This window comes from Strix uralensis, chromosome 20, assembly GCF_047716275.1.
Source record: "Strix uralensis isolate ZFMK-TIS-50842 chromosome 20, bStrUra1, whole genome shotgun sequence".
Classification (NCBI taxonomy): Eukaryota; Metazoa; Chordata; class Aves; order Strigiformes; family Strigidae; genus Strix; species Strix uralensis.
Genome location: NC_133991.1, coordinates 7,843,196 through 7,860,486, shown reverse-complemented (window position 1 = coordinate 7,860,486; position 17,291 = coordinate 7,843,196). Strand labels below are relative to the sequence as shown.

General features: G+C 51.3%; 1 protein-coding gene across 1 annotated transcript in view; it reads left to right on the top strand.

The window, feature by feature from the left end:
* Positions 1–2,482: 2,482 nt before the first annotated feature.
* The window catches only part of SLC43A2 (solute carrier family 43 member 2), a 33,500-nt gene continuing 18,691 nt past the window's right edge, over positions 2,483–17,291 (top strand). Inside the window, exons 1-5 of the mRNA XM_074889969.1 lie at positions 2,483–2,622; positions 4,315–4,511; positions 11,934–12,123; positions 13,144–13,199; positions 13,958–14,034. Of these exons, the coding sequence (XP_074746070.1) occupies positions 4,352–4,511; positions 11,934–12,123; positions 13,144–13,199; positions 13,958–14,034 (483 nt within the window). The 5' untranslated portion in view covers positions 2,483–2,622; positions 4,315–4,351. The remainder of the gene's footprint in view (positions 2,623–4,314; positions 4,512–11,933; positions 12,124–13,143; positions 13,200–13,957; positions 14,035–17,291) is intronic.

Below are 17,291 nucleotides of genomic sequence, written 5' to 3'. Positions count from 1 at the left end.
GCTGCGTCTCACGCATCGTGTGCGGAGCTCTGTGTGAATCCTCCTTCTGGTCTGGCACTGCTGAGTTGGGGTTCAGGGTTCAGGGTGTTTTGGAAAACAGAGTGGGTTTTGCTTTTTCCATTTTGTTTTTTGCGGGTGCTTTTCTGCAGCACAAAGCACTGAATCTCCATGGTCCCAGGTGGGTGAGGCTGCCAGTTTTGCAGACAGCATGCAGCACTCTTTCCTGCAGTGGTATCACCCACTGCCGTGATTATAACACCAAATATTCTGGTACAGAAGTAAAAAAGCTCATCCTGGCAAGACTTGAGCAGCAGCCTGGCCAGACCTCTGTTCTGCACAGGCTTGTTTTTGTTTTGACACTATTATATTACAGTGACAGGAACAGTCCACATTTTATTTATAAGCAGCCATTTTTTCCTAATCATTTGGATATTTTCAGCCTGTGAGCTGAGCAGTGTTGTGCCAGAAGTGAACGTCACGTGAGTCAGTTCGCCCTGGGTACAGCATGTAAATAGCTGACAACAACCTGACAGCCCTTCCTGACGTTGAAACATGCATCCAGCTTTGAGAAAACGCTGCTGCTGCGAGAACCTTTCATGTTCATGGGCTGAATGCGAGGCAGGATGTTTCCCCTGCTTGAAGACAAAGCATCTTCACCCTGTCTGGGCAGTGCAAGAAAAACAAGCGGTGGATTTTCAGTGCCTGCAGCGTGGTCACGCTGGTGTCTTCTTGCTAGGGATGCTTCGGTCCGGCTTTGCCGTGGTTTTAATTCTGGATGCGGGAGGTCTGCAGAGCTGTTGGGTGAGGGAGGGGTTAATGTCTTCCCGTGCTGGATCTCTGACTTTCCAAAGCCCGCTGCAGTGGTTTGAAGCCAGCCTGTGGGAAGCTGTTCCAGTGTGCTGGTCCTGTCTGTAAGCAAAGAGGCATCCGTGCTCTCTGCTGGGGCAGCTCTTGGCCTCACGGAGGTAGGAACAGCGGCTCGAACCATCCCCCATGGCCACAGGGGTCTGTCCCCTGTCACTTCAGCTTTATCATCTCCTTTCCCAAACTGCCCGAGCTCTGCCTTTGAAGAGGACCACCTCGTTTACCCAGTGGCTCTGTCCAAGCCTGCTGAGGACCTCCCTGCATGGCCAGGCAGGAGCTGTCCCCTCCCTTCCAGCCTAAACTCATGTCTGGCCAGTTCTATAAATGTGTCTTTGTGCCAGTGCTGTTCTTCAGCTTCACTTTATTTTTTTTCTCCCCATGATGTTTACTCAGTCCCTGGGGTGTATTTATAGATGGCAGCGGATCACCTGATAGCTTCTTTTCTCCCTCTAGGATAGGAAAACCGAGCCCCTGCCATGCTCTCGCTGTAGCGAAGGGTTCCTGTGTCCCCAGACAGCCTCCGAGCCCTCCTTGTGCTCCTTCTCGTCACAGTTCATGTTTCTTGGACACAGCGACCAGGTCTGGGTGCTGAGGTCTCCCGGGGCCTCGTGCTGTCTCAGTCTTCCTCTACCTCTGCTAAAAGCACAGCACAGATCCAGGCTGCCTTATTTTCTTTGGGCTTTTGGGTTTGTTTGCTTTGGCTTAAATCCACTTTCCAGCTGTTGCAATGTTTGACCCTTATCCCACAGCCAAGGCCGGAGTTTCCTCTCCCCACCCGCCGCAGCCTGCCCCTTTCTCAGGGGTGCAGCGGTGGGTGCATGTCCGTCTGTCCAGGCCTGCAGCTGCCGCTGAGCAAATCAGAGATGTTTACCTGGCCGCAAGCACTGTTTCCATCTCCTTCAGCCAAGAAAAAAAACCCCTGTTGTGATTTCCAGGGGCATACAGACACCTTCTCTGGCCCAGGACCTTGCTGATGAGTGACGGCTTTATGGCAGGACTAGAAATGCCGCAGAGGAATGGTCTGAAAAATAATTTAATATAACAAGAGGGCAGAGCTCTGGCCAGCTCGGATGCAAAGCCGCTCTTGTGCCTTGCAACGATTTTACTTTTTATTTCCTGAAACAGCTGACCGTGCTCGTGGGCCGGGGGGTCTCGGGGGCTCGTTGCCCCCATCCAGTCGTGCCGTGAGGGTGCTCAGCCCCGGCGGCCGGTCCCCAAAAGGGCCTTTAAACGGGGAGCGGGGGGCAGCTTCTCCGCTCCCTCCTCGGGCGGGGCGGGTGGGTTTCTCAGGAGTGATCCGGTGCCCGTAACGGCGGCGGAGGAGGAGCGATAACGCGGGTGCTGTTACCGACACGATGCGGCTCCCCCGGCTGCCGCCCGGGGCCGGCGCAGACCGGCAGCAGCCGGTACCAAACCCCGCAGAGAATTTCCCGCTGGCCCTGCGGGGCCGCCCCGTACCGGGGGGTGGAGCGGGCGGGCGCCTCATCCCGCTCCGCCGCCGTCCCGTTTTCCTCCCTTTTCCCTATTTTTTTTTTTTTTTTTTTCCCCTGAAAGACGGCGACTGCCCATCACCGGAGGGGGGGGGGAGCGCAGGGGGGGGTACCGGAGGGGGGGGTGGGCGCGCGGCCCGGCACGTGCCCCGGCGGCGGCGGCGCGCGCGGTCATTGGCTGAGGCGGCGGCCAATCAGCGGCGGCGGCTGTTTGCCTCGGAGGACGGATAAAAACCCCGGGTGGGCGCGCGGCGGCGCGCGGCGGCGGGTGAGCCCTGAGGGGAGGGGCGGGGGGAAAATTGTGTGGGGAGCGAGGTGCACGGAGGGGTTTTGTGGGGGGGAAGAGCGGGGTGGGGTTGGCATCGGGGAGGGGTGGCAGGGTGCGTGATGGGGCTTGTGGGGAGGGAGGGAGGGTGCGCGGGGGGAGAACGGGGTGTGTTGGGGGGGCAGGGGGAGAGGAGGGTGCACGGGGAGGGGTTCGCGCGTTTGGAGGAAGAAGAGGGGTTGGTGAGGAAGAGCCGGGTGCAGGGGAGGGATGTGTGGGTAGGGAGTGGGGTGCGCGGGGGGCTGGTGGGGGAAGAGGAGGGCGGCTCGGGGAGAGCTGGGTGCGCGGGGGATTCATGAGGGGAGCGCAGCACGCGTGGGGGGGTTGTGGGTAGGGAGCGGGGTGTGCTGGGCTAGAATGGGTGTATGGGAGGGGAAGGAGCTGGCTGCACCGCTTGCCACAGAGAGGATCTCTGTGCTAAGGGCGTGTGGGACTGGGGAGGGGGTGTGGGTGCAGGGCTGAGGAAGAGGAGGCAGTGGAGGAAATGGGGGAGTGTGGTGGGTGGGTGTGCGTGGAGGGGCACGGCTGCAGGCTGGCTTCCTGGGGCAGGGGTCTCTGCATCAGCTTCTGTGGCTGGAGGGTGGCCCTGTCCTCCTGGCAGCCTTGCAGGGAGCTGGGCCAGACCCCTACCCCTCCCCCAAAGCAGCCCAGGGCTGACGCTTCTGCCCTGTAGAAAGCCCTGAGAAACTGTCTTGGGCTGTGGTGTGTAGCCAGCTGATTTCCCCAGAGTGCCTGGGCGTGCTCTGGGCTGGGGAAAGGCTCAGCTTGTCTAAAATGGCCACCTGCCTTATGACCCACCTCTGGGCTGCCCAGAGCAGCCCCTTGGCCAGCCAGGTCCGATCCCAAATCCACCGCTCACTCTTGTGAGCCCCAGGGACTGGGACAGTGGAACTGGAGACAGTTAATGTGGCTGCACCATCTGTGGGGCAGCTTGGGGATGTCGGTGTGCTGAGGTGGAGCAGCGTGGGCCAGGCTGTCTGCACAGCTAGGATGGGGCAGGATGCGGCCCACCTTGTCTCTCAGCTGAGTGGTCCGGCAGTTAGCAAAGTGCTCCTCGATGAGTCTTCTGTGGTATAAACTACTTATATAGGACCCATGCTCACCTTCCAGAGCAGATCTGTGCTCCTGCGTGGGGCAGAGCAGAGCTGGTGGGTCACTAAAGTCAAGATTAGGGCTGTAGGGCTGCCTTCCCTTGTCCCAGCCTCTGCCTGCAAGCAGCCGGGAGATTGGGGTGCTGGCTGAAGCCCACTGCTTTGGCACATGTTTCCTCGCTGCCTTACAAATGGGCCGCCTGCCCCGTACAGGTGATGGAGGAGTGGGCTCCGGGCAGTTGATATTTGCTGCATTTTCATACCTGTTGCTCGGGAAGTGGAACGGAGTCCTTGAACGCTCCTCTGTCGCATGGTGTGTGCACTGGAGGGGCTGCTCCAAGGGCACCTGTGCTCCCCCATCCCTCCAGGTAACTTGGCAAGCTGGTACCTGCAAAAACAAGTTTTACACCTGGGTGCCTTACATTCAGCAGGCAGGTTTGCTTGCGTTCCAATACACAGATCTCTTAAACCATGCTTTTTTGCGCTCTTTGAGCAGTGTATGCTGTGTCTGTGGACTCACTGGACGTTGTTCTGGTCCCTGCAGGTTGAGACTCTGAACGAGGCCACCTTCCCACACAGCAATGGCACCCACACTTGCTACTGCCCATCGCCGGCGCTGGTGGATGGCATTCACAGCCATCATTGAGAACCTGCTCTTCTCTGCTGTCCTGCTGGGCTGGGGGTCCCTCCTCATCATGCTGAAAGCAGAAGGGTTTTATTCCTACCTGTGCCATGAGACAGGTAAGAATGCTCTGGAGACTTGCGTGAATAAGTTGCTGCTGAGGTTTGGTGGTGTGGTTCCCTGTCCTAGGGTGGCGTGGAACTGGCTAGAGTAGGGCTGAGCTTCAGGTCAGTCCTGGGGTAGAAGAAAGGGATGTGTGCTCTGTTCCAAAGCTGATGGCATCCTTCTGATGGTGTAATGTGTCTGTAGTTGCTGTTGCTTTGCAGAGCGATTGGAAAAGAAGCCTTAAAGATTACATAAAGCTTTTCTGGACAGTCTTTTCCACTTGGCCGTGAGTGGAAAACTTTTGCATGGTGGCCCGGCTGATGTCTGCAAGGGAAGGTCCGATGGGTTCTGGAAGGTGATGATTTGTGGGGATGGTGTCCTGAGTTTGTAGGAGGAAACTGTAGGCACTCGTTCCTTAGTGGTAGGAAGGAAGAGAGTGTGGGTGACAACAGGATTAGGGGAGTCCAGTGCTGCTGTTGAAGAGAAGTTGCAGAAGTAAATGCTCCTGATGTTTTGCTCCTCTGACACCCAGGATGTGCTCAAACCAGTCTGTGTTCTATGGGGGCTTGAGATCCACCTTCTGGCCCAGCCAGAGGAAGCGGTTGTCCATGTTGCAGATACAGCCTTGCAGGGAAGGAGGCAATTTTGTGGTGTGGGAAGAATAACCCTGGGAAAAACAACATGTAGGTGGATGTATAACCCCACTTGGGCACAGAGAGAATTGTGGTCTGGGGAATCCCACAGCGTGGTAGGGTGGACAGCGGGGTTAAAAGGCACCTGAGGGTAAAGGTGTGGTATGGATTTGGAAAGCTGCTTTAGTGACAAGGTTTGCATGTGCTCAGAGAAGGGAATAACAGAGTGAGGAGAGGTAGGAGCTAGGTGTTTGGGCTCTGTGATGGTGGATGAGATGAGAAGGTGGATCAGCCCGTTCAGGGCTGGTGAGTATCAGGATGGAGGAGGAAGCAGTAGGGGAAGAAAAGGAGTTGGAAACAAGTGCATGGACCCTCAGTGGGTAATGGTAGGGAATAGTGGGGGAAATCTGAAATGTGGGGAAACAAAGTCCAAGCAAAAAGTCACTGTGAACAGTTGTGATGATACTTTGGGTTTTTTCCTCATCCATCGACTGCTTGTTACAGTCTTCCGTTTTGTGTGCCTGTGAACAGCTGCCTCAGTCTTGTAGAGCCTGGGTTGGTGCACTGGCAAACGTGCACATGTTTTGAGTCTTCTACCAGCCCTAGCTTAGTTGCTTAATCTTATCCTATGCTCTGCTCATAGTGTGATGCTTCCAAGTGTGTCCATGTCACCTGAGTCTCCAGTAGTGCTCCAGATGGCGTGAGGGAGAGTCCTCAGTGGCTGGAGGCAATTTAGGATTTCTGTTCAAGGCTGCTCTGTTCTTGCCAAGCCATGGTGACTTTGTCACAGCCATGTGTAAGAGATCTCGTTAAACCTATCAGGTGGGGCTTTCTGCCACTGAGATAAAACTCATGAGAGTTGACAGGCAAATGCTGACTGTCTCTGAAAGCAGCCATTTTCCTATCTGCTTCCTGAGATGTGCCCTGCTGACAAGAGCCCTGCTTCACTTGGAGCCCACCTCCTACTCTTTGCTTTGATTGCTTTCAATTCATCTGCCTTTGCCCTAAATCAGCGAGATTCTCCTTGGCTTCCCACCCATGTTTGCCAATCTGTGGTTTGTCTGGCTCTCCCCGTGGGAGTGCCCATGCCACAGACCTCGGGGAAGATACAAATGTTTGGACAGTGGTGAAATTGCTGTCCTGAGGGTAAATTCTTCCTCCCAGTGACCAACCTGTGCCCTGAGGCAGCGAACTTAATCCCTGAAAATAAATTTATGTAGTCAAATGGTCTCATTGTCCTCAAATATCTGGCTATCACTGCTGAACTCAGTGATTGCTTGTGATGAGCATCAAGGACCAGTTACTCCGGTTTCCTTGTTCATCCATGCTTACTCATTTTCCTTTTTCTGTTTTTGTCCTCACTGTAATAATCTCAGCCATTTGGTGGGGAAGAGTCCTAGCTCCAAGTGTGGGGAGAGCAGACTCCCTTGCAGCTGCCCTGCAGCGGTCACTGAGTGTGGTACCGAGCTGAGTTTGACCTCTGCTGGCATTAGGATGGCCCAGTGGTTGCCTTTCTCAGCATAACCTATTGAATCTTACAGCCTGAGTGGATACTTGGCTGGAAGGTTGGTGCAAACAAATTGTAACTAATAGCCTTTGGGCACTTGTTGTTCCTAATGCTGCTGTGTGCATGTAAGTATTGCGAAAAAAAAAAAAAGACCTTTCCTAATGAGCCAAAGGTTCTTTGCAGGGCTTTGCATTTGTCAGCAAAAGCTCTTGCACTTTGTGATGCCTTCCAACAAAAGAGAAAACTAGACCTTGGCCCTTCTGCAGGCTCTTCTCTGAAGGTAGCAGCAGCTGCCCAGAAAATGACTGCAATTCATGAAGTGTTCCTTGTCTTCCTGTTGAATCCCTCCTCCTTCCCTGCCTGCCCTTGGCTTCTGGTATTGGATTTTACTCTGCCACCATGCAAACATGTGGGGTCTGCCAGACTCTGAACTCAGTTGTGTGACAGTGGATGGACACCTAGGAAAAAAATCCACTTCAAAATAACAAATATTTTTAAAGCAGTTGTGCAACAGGGTTTGAGTGGGGGGTTGTACCCGTTCTGGGCAGCAGGTTTGGCCACATCCTGAGAGGTATGTTTGAAATTTGCTGACAAGGAGTCTGGTAGTGGCACTCTGTTCCCATTTTAATTTTACTACACTACTACTTGGCCTTTAACCAACTGAAGCAGCATCTTTTATTTGGTGCAAATGCTGATTTTGCATTTTTTATCAGGATTTGGGCCTTATCAGCTGTTGGGGAACTTGATCTGTTCAGGGTCTTGTGTTGCTGCAATGTTACTGGGATTGGGAAACTCAAGGCTTGGGTCTGAGACGTTCGGAAAAAAAAAAATAGATCTTGAACTTGGTAATCTGTTCACAAAGAGCAGAGTTAAGGAGGCAGTTGGACAGAGGGCCTTCCTCTAGAACAGGGCTGCAGAAAACCAAATAGACGATAAGCTAATTCTCTTAGGGCAGGTTAACATGCCTTAACACGGGTTTAGGAGGAAGGTGCTGTCTTACAGCTCTTTGCTCTAATTTATTTGGGGTCTGTGGTGGGAAACTTGCAGTCTGAAGGTCCCTTCTAAAGCTGGTAAGATGTGACGATGGCTTGTGGAAAGGCTGCACACGTGACCCTGTAAACAGGAAAAGAGTAAATGTGGTAAAATGTTCATTTTCTACAGGAAGCATGCTGTGTTAATTAGCAGCTGTCAGTGGTATTGGAGAGCTGCATTGGGAAGGTGCCGGCCCTGGGTGAGAATTGCTGCAAAATGGAACCGCAGCTGGGGGGAGAATGGAAGTTTAACTGGAGCCTGTGCCTCAGTTAGATGAGGCTTTCAGCTGGGTGCCTAGAGGGGAGGTCTGAAGTGCAAGTGGATGGACAGGCAGGGAGGGAAACCTGAATAAATTGCATTTGCAGTGGTATAAAGCAAGAACATCTCCTCCCAGTTCCCAGAAGTATGACACCATCCTGAAAGGAGAAAACATGTTCTTATGTGGGCAGACTGCAGAGATCAGTTGTTTGCACATGTCTTTCACTGTGATTTTTTTTTTTTCCACAATGCTCACAGACTCTTTGGCCCTGATTTCTCTGTCTTTTTTTTCCTGCCCCCCTCTTCTTTTTTTAAAAAAAAAGAAAAAGGAAGGTGAGGCTGTGCAGTCTGTCCCACAGAGCTATCACCAGGGTGGCTGGGGGTGTCTTGCCTGCTTGGCTCAGTCTGATCCATGAAACAAGATGAAAGGAAACCTCCTCTCTGCTGTCTGAGATGGCAGCCACTCTTGAAAAAGCCAGACTCATTCCTCTGGTAACGTGGTGTGTGCCTGGGATTTGAAGAGGTCAGCAAAGAGTAGTTAATGATTGACCCTCTCATGAAACCTACAGCACTTAATTTGGGAGAAAGGATGACTTTAAATGTTCCAGTAACAGCCTGAACAAATCCCAGCGATGAGCTTGACATAAATGATTACCAAGGCAGCCTTCCTCTCACCTAAGCTGTCATTCTTTAAATAGTAACTTGAACTACTAATTGGGCAGTAGAAATCCTGCTGCTTGTAGGGGAAGTGCTGTAAAAATAGGCAGTATGTTCTTGTAATTGCTGATAAAGACTTGCAGCTTCTAGTTTGACAGCGAGGCAGCGGTGAGCGTACATGGGCTGAGCCTGTGCTCCTGGCTTACGCGGGTGGCACTCCTGCATGTCAGACCTGGCATGCTTGCATGCAGGTGGACTTGGCAGGAGAATTTGGGGAGGGCACCACTGTCGACACAGAGACAGCCCTTCCCCAAAGCACTGTTGTAGGTAGAGCCAGGCACGTAGGAGACTTTCCTCAGCAGTGTGGCGTGTACTGATCTGGAACAGGATCTGAGCTGTGATTGAGGGAAACTGGTGTTTGCTGTAACCAGGTGCATTAGGTAGGTGAGTTGTTAGGCAGGTTCTCTGCCCATTAATCTCCTCCTAGCTGCATGTCATATGCTGCCACTTGCTCTCCCGTGCTGGTGACCTGCTGGCACGTGAATCTGTGCTCCCCAGTGAGACAGCTCTTGGCTGGACCTTGTGCATGCTGCACGCACCTGCAGCCCCTCCAAAATGTTCTATTTATGGAGGTGACTCAAAGGATCAGAGGATGTCAGGGGCTGCTTGAATCATTTCCATTATGCCTCAGTGGATCTTCTCTTGTTGCTCAGGGGCTGCTTCTATTTTCACAAGCAATTTGTATTTCTACATAGTGCTGTTGCCTGGCCCCTCCTTGGAGCTGGTGATGAGCTGCTGTAAACAAGGTGGCTGGTACAAGCAGGGACTGAAGTTTGGTGCCCTGTTCCCAGCCTTCCTTCAGAGAAGGACAAGTTTCTTTGATGTTTGAGCTGTGTCCTCATCACCTCCTGGTGTTGTTGCTCATCGTGCATGCCATCGGAGGGTCTGCTAGCAGGCCTATGCTGTGGGAGCTCCTTGGGGTCATGCTGCAAATGTACATGTCTATATTAACAGTAATTTGTCTACTCTGGATTTAAATGTTGAATATATCTGTTTTGAGATCTTTGTGGGGAGGGTTGACAGGCTCTTTACCACGTGCAGCCAGAAGTTACAAGGTCACTGCACTGTCCACATCCCTCCGCCCTTCCACTCCCCAGCTGAGCTATCTCTGTAGAGTGCTGACACAGCTAAACTGCTACTACTTTGTCACTCTTTTTTTTTTTTCACACCTCCCCCCCCCCCCCCCCCCCCCTTTGTTTTCCCAAGTTTAACCTCTCACCCACATCTGTTTCCTATGAATTTATCTTTGTGGAGAGCCCAAAAAGCCTTGATGCTGTGGGTGAAGCTGTGTGCCTGTGCCTGCCTCATGGAGATGCTGTCAGTGTTTAAGATTCTGGGCTACACCGAGAGGAGATTGTGGGAAAGATGGATGAAAAAGATTGAGATGTAGTGTGAAAACTGCAGAGAGCCTCCCAAGTTTGTCCAGGACTGATTTCTAAGGATGTGACTTGGGACCCTCAGGCTGGAGGGCTGTCCTCCCTGCAGAAGGGATGCTGATGGGACGTGTGGCCTTTTGGGGATATCTCTTGTTGCTTACTCTGGCTATCCATGACTAGCAGGGCAAGAGAAGGGACAGATTAAGTTATCAATCAGGAGCACATGTCAAAGGGAAGGAACAAATAGTCATCACTCTCCACAGACAGTTTGAGACCATCTTAAAGGTGTTGGTGAGAGCAATGTAAATGGAGAGAAATACCGTGGGCCTTCCCTGGAGTGCTGGGTGGGGACAGAAGACAGTTTGTGGGCAGCTCATAAACCTCAGCACCTGAATTCCTGCTAATCCCCAATGTCTGGAAGGTGGAGCATGACTTGTTTGCAATGGACACAAAGCTGGGAGGGTGGTTTTGGCCAGCTAGGAGAACCAGGGTGAAACCAGTAACTGTAATGGTGCTGAGGCTTGGGTAGAAGGGAAGGAGTTGCAAGATGGGGCAGTGTGATCTCTGGTGACACAGGGAGGGTGAGATCAGCCAAGGGGATCTCCTCCACGAGTCGCACCAAGCAGTGAATGTGAAGTCACTTGTATGTGAGGGATTCCTGCTAATTAACTAACTAACCAGGGCTCGCTGGGAATCTCTAGTCTTGCTTCATGCGGATGGTTATGTAGGTGACTTCTCTCTATTCCTCCTTTAATATTGAACTCTGTCAGATCAATTATTAAATATGGAGGAGAGGGTTTTATGTCACTGGCTTGCGGCAGCAGTTAGAAAGCAAGTGCTTTGTCATACCAGCAAAGGTTACTTAGTCAGATAAGCATTGGGAGGAGAGGTGGAGTGCACTAGAGCTCTGGGTTAATGAAAGTCTAAAGGCACACATGCTTGCTTGAGGAGCTGTAAACCTTGGGATGGGCTTGTCACAGGAGCAGAGTTGACATGAGGCAGAAAACTGCTGCTGCAAAGAAAAGGGAACTTCTTTACTTTTTTTTCCCCGAACTGTCCTGTTTCTCTCTTACACAACGTGGGTTCTGTTCAGCATGGGAGTTCACATGCAGAGTTCCTCATGTAAGGGCAAGAACAGAAAGCTGGAGATAGAATTGATCTGTATGGCCTGAGCCCACTTGGAAAGAATAGAAAATGCTAATTATGGGGCAGAAGTTAAAGATGCAATCAATCCTTCAACAAATGGAGAAGGCAGATGAGCTGCCAGCCCTCCTAGGAACAAGGTAGTTAAATCCAGGATGGATTTTTCAGAGCCAGGGCAGTCAGGAAGCAGGGTGGCTACTGCAAAGCCATTCCTCATCCCGATGCTCACAGTGAGGGTAGGAAGCTTTTTGTTTAAGTAGGCTGTTGCTCTGTGCCAGGCTTTGTCAGCTCAGTGTCTGAACCCAAAATAACTGATTTGGCTGTAGTTATTGCTTCCAGTTTAGGGAAGAGATCTGTGAGAACCTGCCAGTTGTAGTTTAGGAGGATCTTATTTTTGTATTAGTCCCTTCAGGTTCTTCTGGGTTTAGTCCCCTGTAATTGCCAGGGCCTTGCTGTATGGTTGTTTTCATAAATTAATGAATCTCTGTCCTTAGGTTGTTACCATGCTGCTGCTTGGGATACTTGCCCCCTGGGTGCCTGCGCATCCTCTTCCAGCTCCCAGATGAGCTCATCAGGTTTCCCTTGTCCTTCTGCTGCTCTTCTTTCCTTTCTCCATTCCTCATGGATTATAATAAAAAATGGAGTGTGGAGGGCGTGTGCCCAGTGCGTTGTGGCACCCTGCGTGCAGGGCTTTTCTCTTCCCTCCTTCCTGCAACGCTGCAAGCCTCATCCTAACACACTGCAATGATGATCCTCTATCATCCTGTGTAGGAAACGCCACCAGCAGCCCTGAACACGAGAACAGCACAGCTTCAGAGGACAGATGGCCTTCTTGCAATGCCCAGGATGAAATGCTGAACTTGGCCTTCACCATTGGGTCCTTCTTGCTCAGTGCGATCACACTCCCCCTGGGAATTGTTATGGACAAGTACGGTCCCCGCAAGCTGCGGCTGCTTGGCAGGTTGGTGTCCTGGGCTCTCCACGTGGGCTGAGGGGTGAATTCATGCATTGTCTGGGGCAGATGGGTGCTGTGTGGGTGCTGTGCCTGTTGCGGAGTCCCTGCAGCCTTGAGAACTGTCTGAGAGATGGAGCTGAGAGCTGCTGGCCATGCACAGGGCTCACCGGAGCAGCTCTGGGATGATTTCAGCCAGCACAATGAATTCTTCCGTAAGAGAAGGGCCTGGGACTCCATGTCCGCACATTTCAGCTCTCCAGTGTTGCTCTGCTCCCTGGCCAGATGGAGCCTGGAGGAAGAGCGGAGTCATTTATGAGTCACGGAGGGTAGCTTTTTCCTTGAGCTGGGAGCTATGTCCTGAGAGGCACAAACCCAAAATGTTACATCATCGTTTGCAAGCTGGGGAGTTAACTTGGGGATAAACACATCCTGCCTGCCTTTTCTAGGGCCCTTCTCTGCCATGTGGTGTGTTGCTTTCTGCCTCAAATAGCAAGCTCGCTAGCTGCTTCCATCATGGCATGTAGGGATTAGTGACTTGTTGGGCACAGTGGACCCCAGCACTGCTGAATTTTAATGCACTGAACAATACCAGAAACCAAACTGGCCTGTAGGCAGAGTGGGAAAAACAGGGCAAGTCTCTGACTCAGACCCTGCCAGAGAGGAGCAGGTAAAGACTGTGAGTGATGTGACCACAACTGGGTCTTGGAACGAAGGCTGCTGCTGTCTTTGGTCACCTCGAGGTACGGGTTGGCAAAGCTCTGTGCTGCAAAACCAGAAGGGAAGTTGAATCCAGCAAGAGCTGCGTCAGTACTGGGAGGAAAGGTTGTTGCCTCAGGCCTTGTGCAAGGCTTGTCTGTAATATTTGGGTATTTCCCTGGATTTTCTTTTTCCAAATCACTAGCTTCCCTCCCTCTTACAGAAATTATACTGTGCTTGCTTAACAAAGTGCTGAGGAGGTAGAAACATCTGTAACTTACTGTGTGTAAGTGCGTCTGTAAGAAACTTGTGGTTTTGGTTCCCTTTCAGCGCCTGCTTTGCTGTGTCCTGTGTGCTGATCGCGTATGGTGCCAGTAACCCAGACTGTAAGTAGGCATTTCTCTGCTGAGCTGGGAGGGCTTTGGGGCTGTGGCTTGCGTTTTTTTGGGGAAGCAGGCAAGCATGCACGGCACTGCGTGCTTTGTCTGTCACACCTCCAGACTGTCGCACGTCCAGTGCTGTGCTGGGGTCTTGCTGAGAACACAAGCCAAGCGTCTGCTGGCCTGTGGGAGCAAAGTGGCTCTGGGGAGAGCTGGTGTTTCACAACTCTAAGTGGAGAGCGTCGCAAGGGCCAAATGTCTGAGATAGTCAGGTCTTTCAGCTTTGCATTTGAGCAGGGCCGGGTCCTGTAAAGAAGCAGTTCCAAACAAGTTCATGGCTTTTTCGGGGTTGGGAAATAGGTAAAAGCACACAAGGTGTAATCGGTTTTCTCACCAGGGGTAGAGGGAGCGTGGTCGTCAAGACCAGATAGTGAGATGACACTTTGAATCCAATTCTTTCAAGTAAATCTTTCTGTTAAGGCTCATTCAGACAAGCTGCATCAGCAAAGTCAGTTCATTAGAGAAAAGAAACACTTCCATCCTGAACAGAGATGATCCCATCCTGAATTCTGTCTTGGAGGAGAGCCCTGGTCGTCGTCCTCTGTGTGGCTGGGGAGATGGGTGGTGGGTCAGGAACAGCGTGTCATGTCCTGAGGGTGTTGATCCACTGAGGTTTTTAGTGTCAGGACCAAAGCCCTCAGGACTTGGGTCTCCTTTCCTTCTCCACCCCAGTAAAAGCTAAGAGCGTTTTTTTATTGTTGCAGCTTTGTCTGTGCTGATATTCATTGCTCTGGCTCTGAATGGCTTTGGTGGGATGTGCATGACCTTCACATCGCTTACGGTAAGTGAAGAGTTATTACCCGACTCTATTTTATTCATTACTATGGCCATGAGCTGGGCTAGCAGGAAAGAACAAAGTGGATCTTTTGCTTGTGGCTTGAATAGCACCTGGTTTTTGTTTGGTACAAAGGGTCACTCACGTTTACCTGAAAGGCTGAGTACTAGGTGGTTATTCTAAGGCTTTTTTTCCCCTGGTCCTTTGTTTTTTTTACCTGCCCCTTGCACCTCAAGTGAAGGTGGGGGGAAAAAAAGGAAGTGTTTTTGTCTAGAACTCAAACTGTCTGTATATGCAGTGCTCAGCTACCTGGCACAGGCTGGACGTGTGTTTGCACTGGATTTAGCACTGACATACTGCGGGAAGAATCAGCAGGGTACAAACCCTTGCGGCTGCATATGACCAACTTTCTGCAAGCGTGGTTTGTATCTCGCCCCAGGAAGACGGCTGTTCTTGAGCACAAGACCTTTTGCTCTCAGAAGGTCCCTTCCATGCGCCCTTAGAAAAGCTGTGCTGTTGAATGTACCCAGCTCCATCTGCGCAGCCCACTTCAATCTGTTTAGTCCGTGGATTGTATTGCAAGCATTTGTCAACAACTGTCAGCTGGATCTCTACATTTTGGGGTTCTTTTTGCCTGGAGACAGAACCAGTATCATTCTCCAAGTAGTTGCTTTATTTTCTACCTCATTACCCTGATCCTTCTCAGTGTGGCTGAAACAGGGCTGGGTGGAAAGTCTCTCAGAAGACAGTCTGGGAAGCAGTGATGTTTCTTGAGCTGTGGTTGAAAACTGCAGATTTGGACTGCGTTAACTTGCTGTTGAAGTAAAACTTTCTGTTAAGGTTACCTCTGATTTAACAAGGCTTAGATGCTGGCTGAACAAGTCGCAGGCACTGGCTGAACTCCCTGAGACCTAAATTTGGCAGAGGCTGGGTTTACAGATCACTGTGTGTACTGTGATGTTGCTGCTGCTGTTGCTTTCATATATTCAAAGCTTTTAGAAGTCTGTGCAGATGTTGGCCTCTCCTTTGTATGTAGTGTTCTTCCCTGGAAGCCTTGGCCATGGTCCCAAAGAACTATGGGGCAAATGTCATCCTGCCACGCTTCAAATAAAAGCAAGGAAGAGAGGAGCACATCAGTGCTGCTGTGGGAGAGGATTCCCATCCTGCTGCTGCCAGCATTGGTTATTGTCTCTCTGGGTGGTTATTAAGGGGTCACAGATTATTTTAGAGCCACTGGTGATGACAGAAGTGAGGGCAAAGATAGGGCAGAAATATATTAGATGTGCTGTAGTGTGACTTTTAGCACCAGTAGTAGTAAGCAAAGCCACTTATTAGTGCCCTCATTAGTGAGCCAGTTCCGCAGCACTAAGGAAGTACAGCAGCAGAAAAAGGTCAAGTCTTCCAGGAAGAGATCCAAGCCTTGAGGAGGTCTGAAGCAAGTAGCGATGGTATGAGTTCACACAGGGAGACCTCAGGTGGAGCCCAGCCCCTCCTGACAGCAGTGTGTTTTGTAAAGAGCTGAGGTGGCTTCAGGCCTGCCTTCTCAAATCCAGATTCAGATGTAGCTGCTTGTGCCTCCCTGCAGAGCCGCACAGAGGCATTTCAGTACCTGAGGCATGAGAATGTGATTAAAAATAATCTGTAGCGCTTCTTCACCTGCGTCGCAGCGTAGCTGTGGTGGTGACTGTTAAAAGCAGCTGTATTTTGCTCATTGGTGGCTTACTGTTTTGTGTGGTTCTGCCCGCAAGCTGGGGTGCTCACAGCTGTGTCAGGAGCCATCTTCTGTGGTGACATGGTGATCTCTTGTGGGTCCCTTCCACCTGTGGCCCATGGAGACAGGATGACAGGTCCATGGCTTGCAGGCTCTGGGTGATGTGGCTTGCACGTGCTGCGCTCTGCGTTGTGCCCAGGAGAGGCTGAAGTAAGTGCTGAAAGGGGGGACTCGAAGACCTTTTTAAAGACGTCCATTACACAGAGGCAGCGAGCACTAATCAACTTGTGGTGCCAAGTAAGCTTGTTCTGGCTGACACAGGCACGGGCTGCCGAGCACGCACGTGCATGCACAAGTCAAAGCAAGGTGACTTCCTTCTGCTGCCAGCTGCAAGTGACCTGAAGCGCTCCAGGAAATGGGTCAGACCCGCTGGTGCATGAGCTGCTCCTCGGTGGGTTACAGTCGCTGCTTTGTAGCAGGGTGGCTGTGAAGGGAGGCCCAGCAGCGTGTGGGGTTGGGATGCTCCCGGGGTGCTGCGGCTTGTGGGGCTTCATTAGGTGTTGGGACACCTGCGTGCGTGGGCATGGTGTGATCTGATGACAGGGCAGGAGATGGGATCCTCAGTGCTTGTGCAAGGGGTAAACCGAATCTCTGAGGATTACAGCCTGGGACAGTATTCCACGCAGCTTTGCCTCTTGGTTTTAAAGCCTTTTTCAGTAACAAGTCCCCAGGGTATCATGAAAGCACATGGCAAGCTGCAGAGCCAAAGCAAGCTGCCGTTGCTGGGTGCCTTGCATGGTGGCTTGGGGAGGAGGGGGAGCGAGTGAGCGGGGCTGTTTCCAGTTCTGGGAACAAGGTCAGACTGTGCCTGTTGTTAAAATGCAGAGGGGAGACTTCTGCCTCGTGACTCGGTCTTGGCCAATATAAGTGAAGATTGGAAATGGAAACAGATCTGTGTTGGTGGCTCTGACAGCAACACAGGAATCTGGCGCTGGTTCTGCTCTGAAGCTATTTCATGCAAAGAAATAAACATGTGTGATAAATTACCACAAAGAGCCTTTTATAGATTGTTTTCTGTCCTGTTTTCCTTTCAAAGAATTACAGCTGTTTTGCTCTTATTTTCTGCTACAAACAGCGTCCTTTAATTGGGGGGAGGGGGGGCATCTCTGTGTAGAGGATCTTCTCTGCTCGGAAATATTAGGAAAACTTGGGGCTCTGTGTTCTTTTGTTTGCTGGAGAATGGGAACAGGAGTTTCCATATGCTTTGGACAAAGTGGGCAGTTTGAGGCTTTCCTGGAGAACATATTTTTAGTGTCTGTATAACTTCTAAATATACTCCTGATAGGGAAAACAAAGTTTTGCTTGAACAAAAATACCATTCTCCAGTAGCCTAGTTCTCAATCCCTTGACTTTTTGCACTGTTCTTTCAAATGGTCCTTGCGAGAGGAGGGAAGCTGGGTCTGGTAATACTGCTGTGGTACCTTTTGTATATGGATTGTCCCCAGGAAAAGGCTGAAAAAATTATAGAAAATGATTGAAGGCCTTAAGCTTA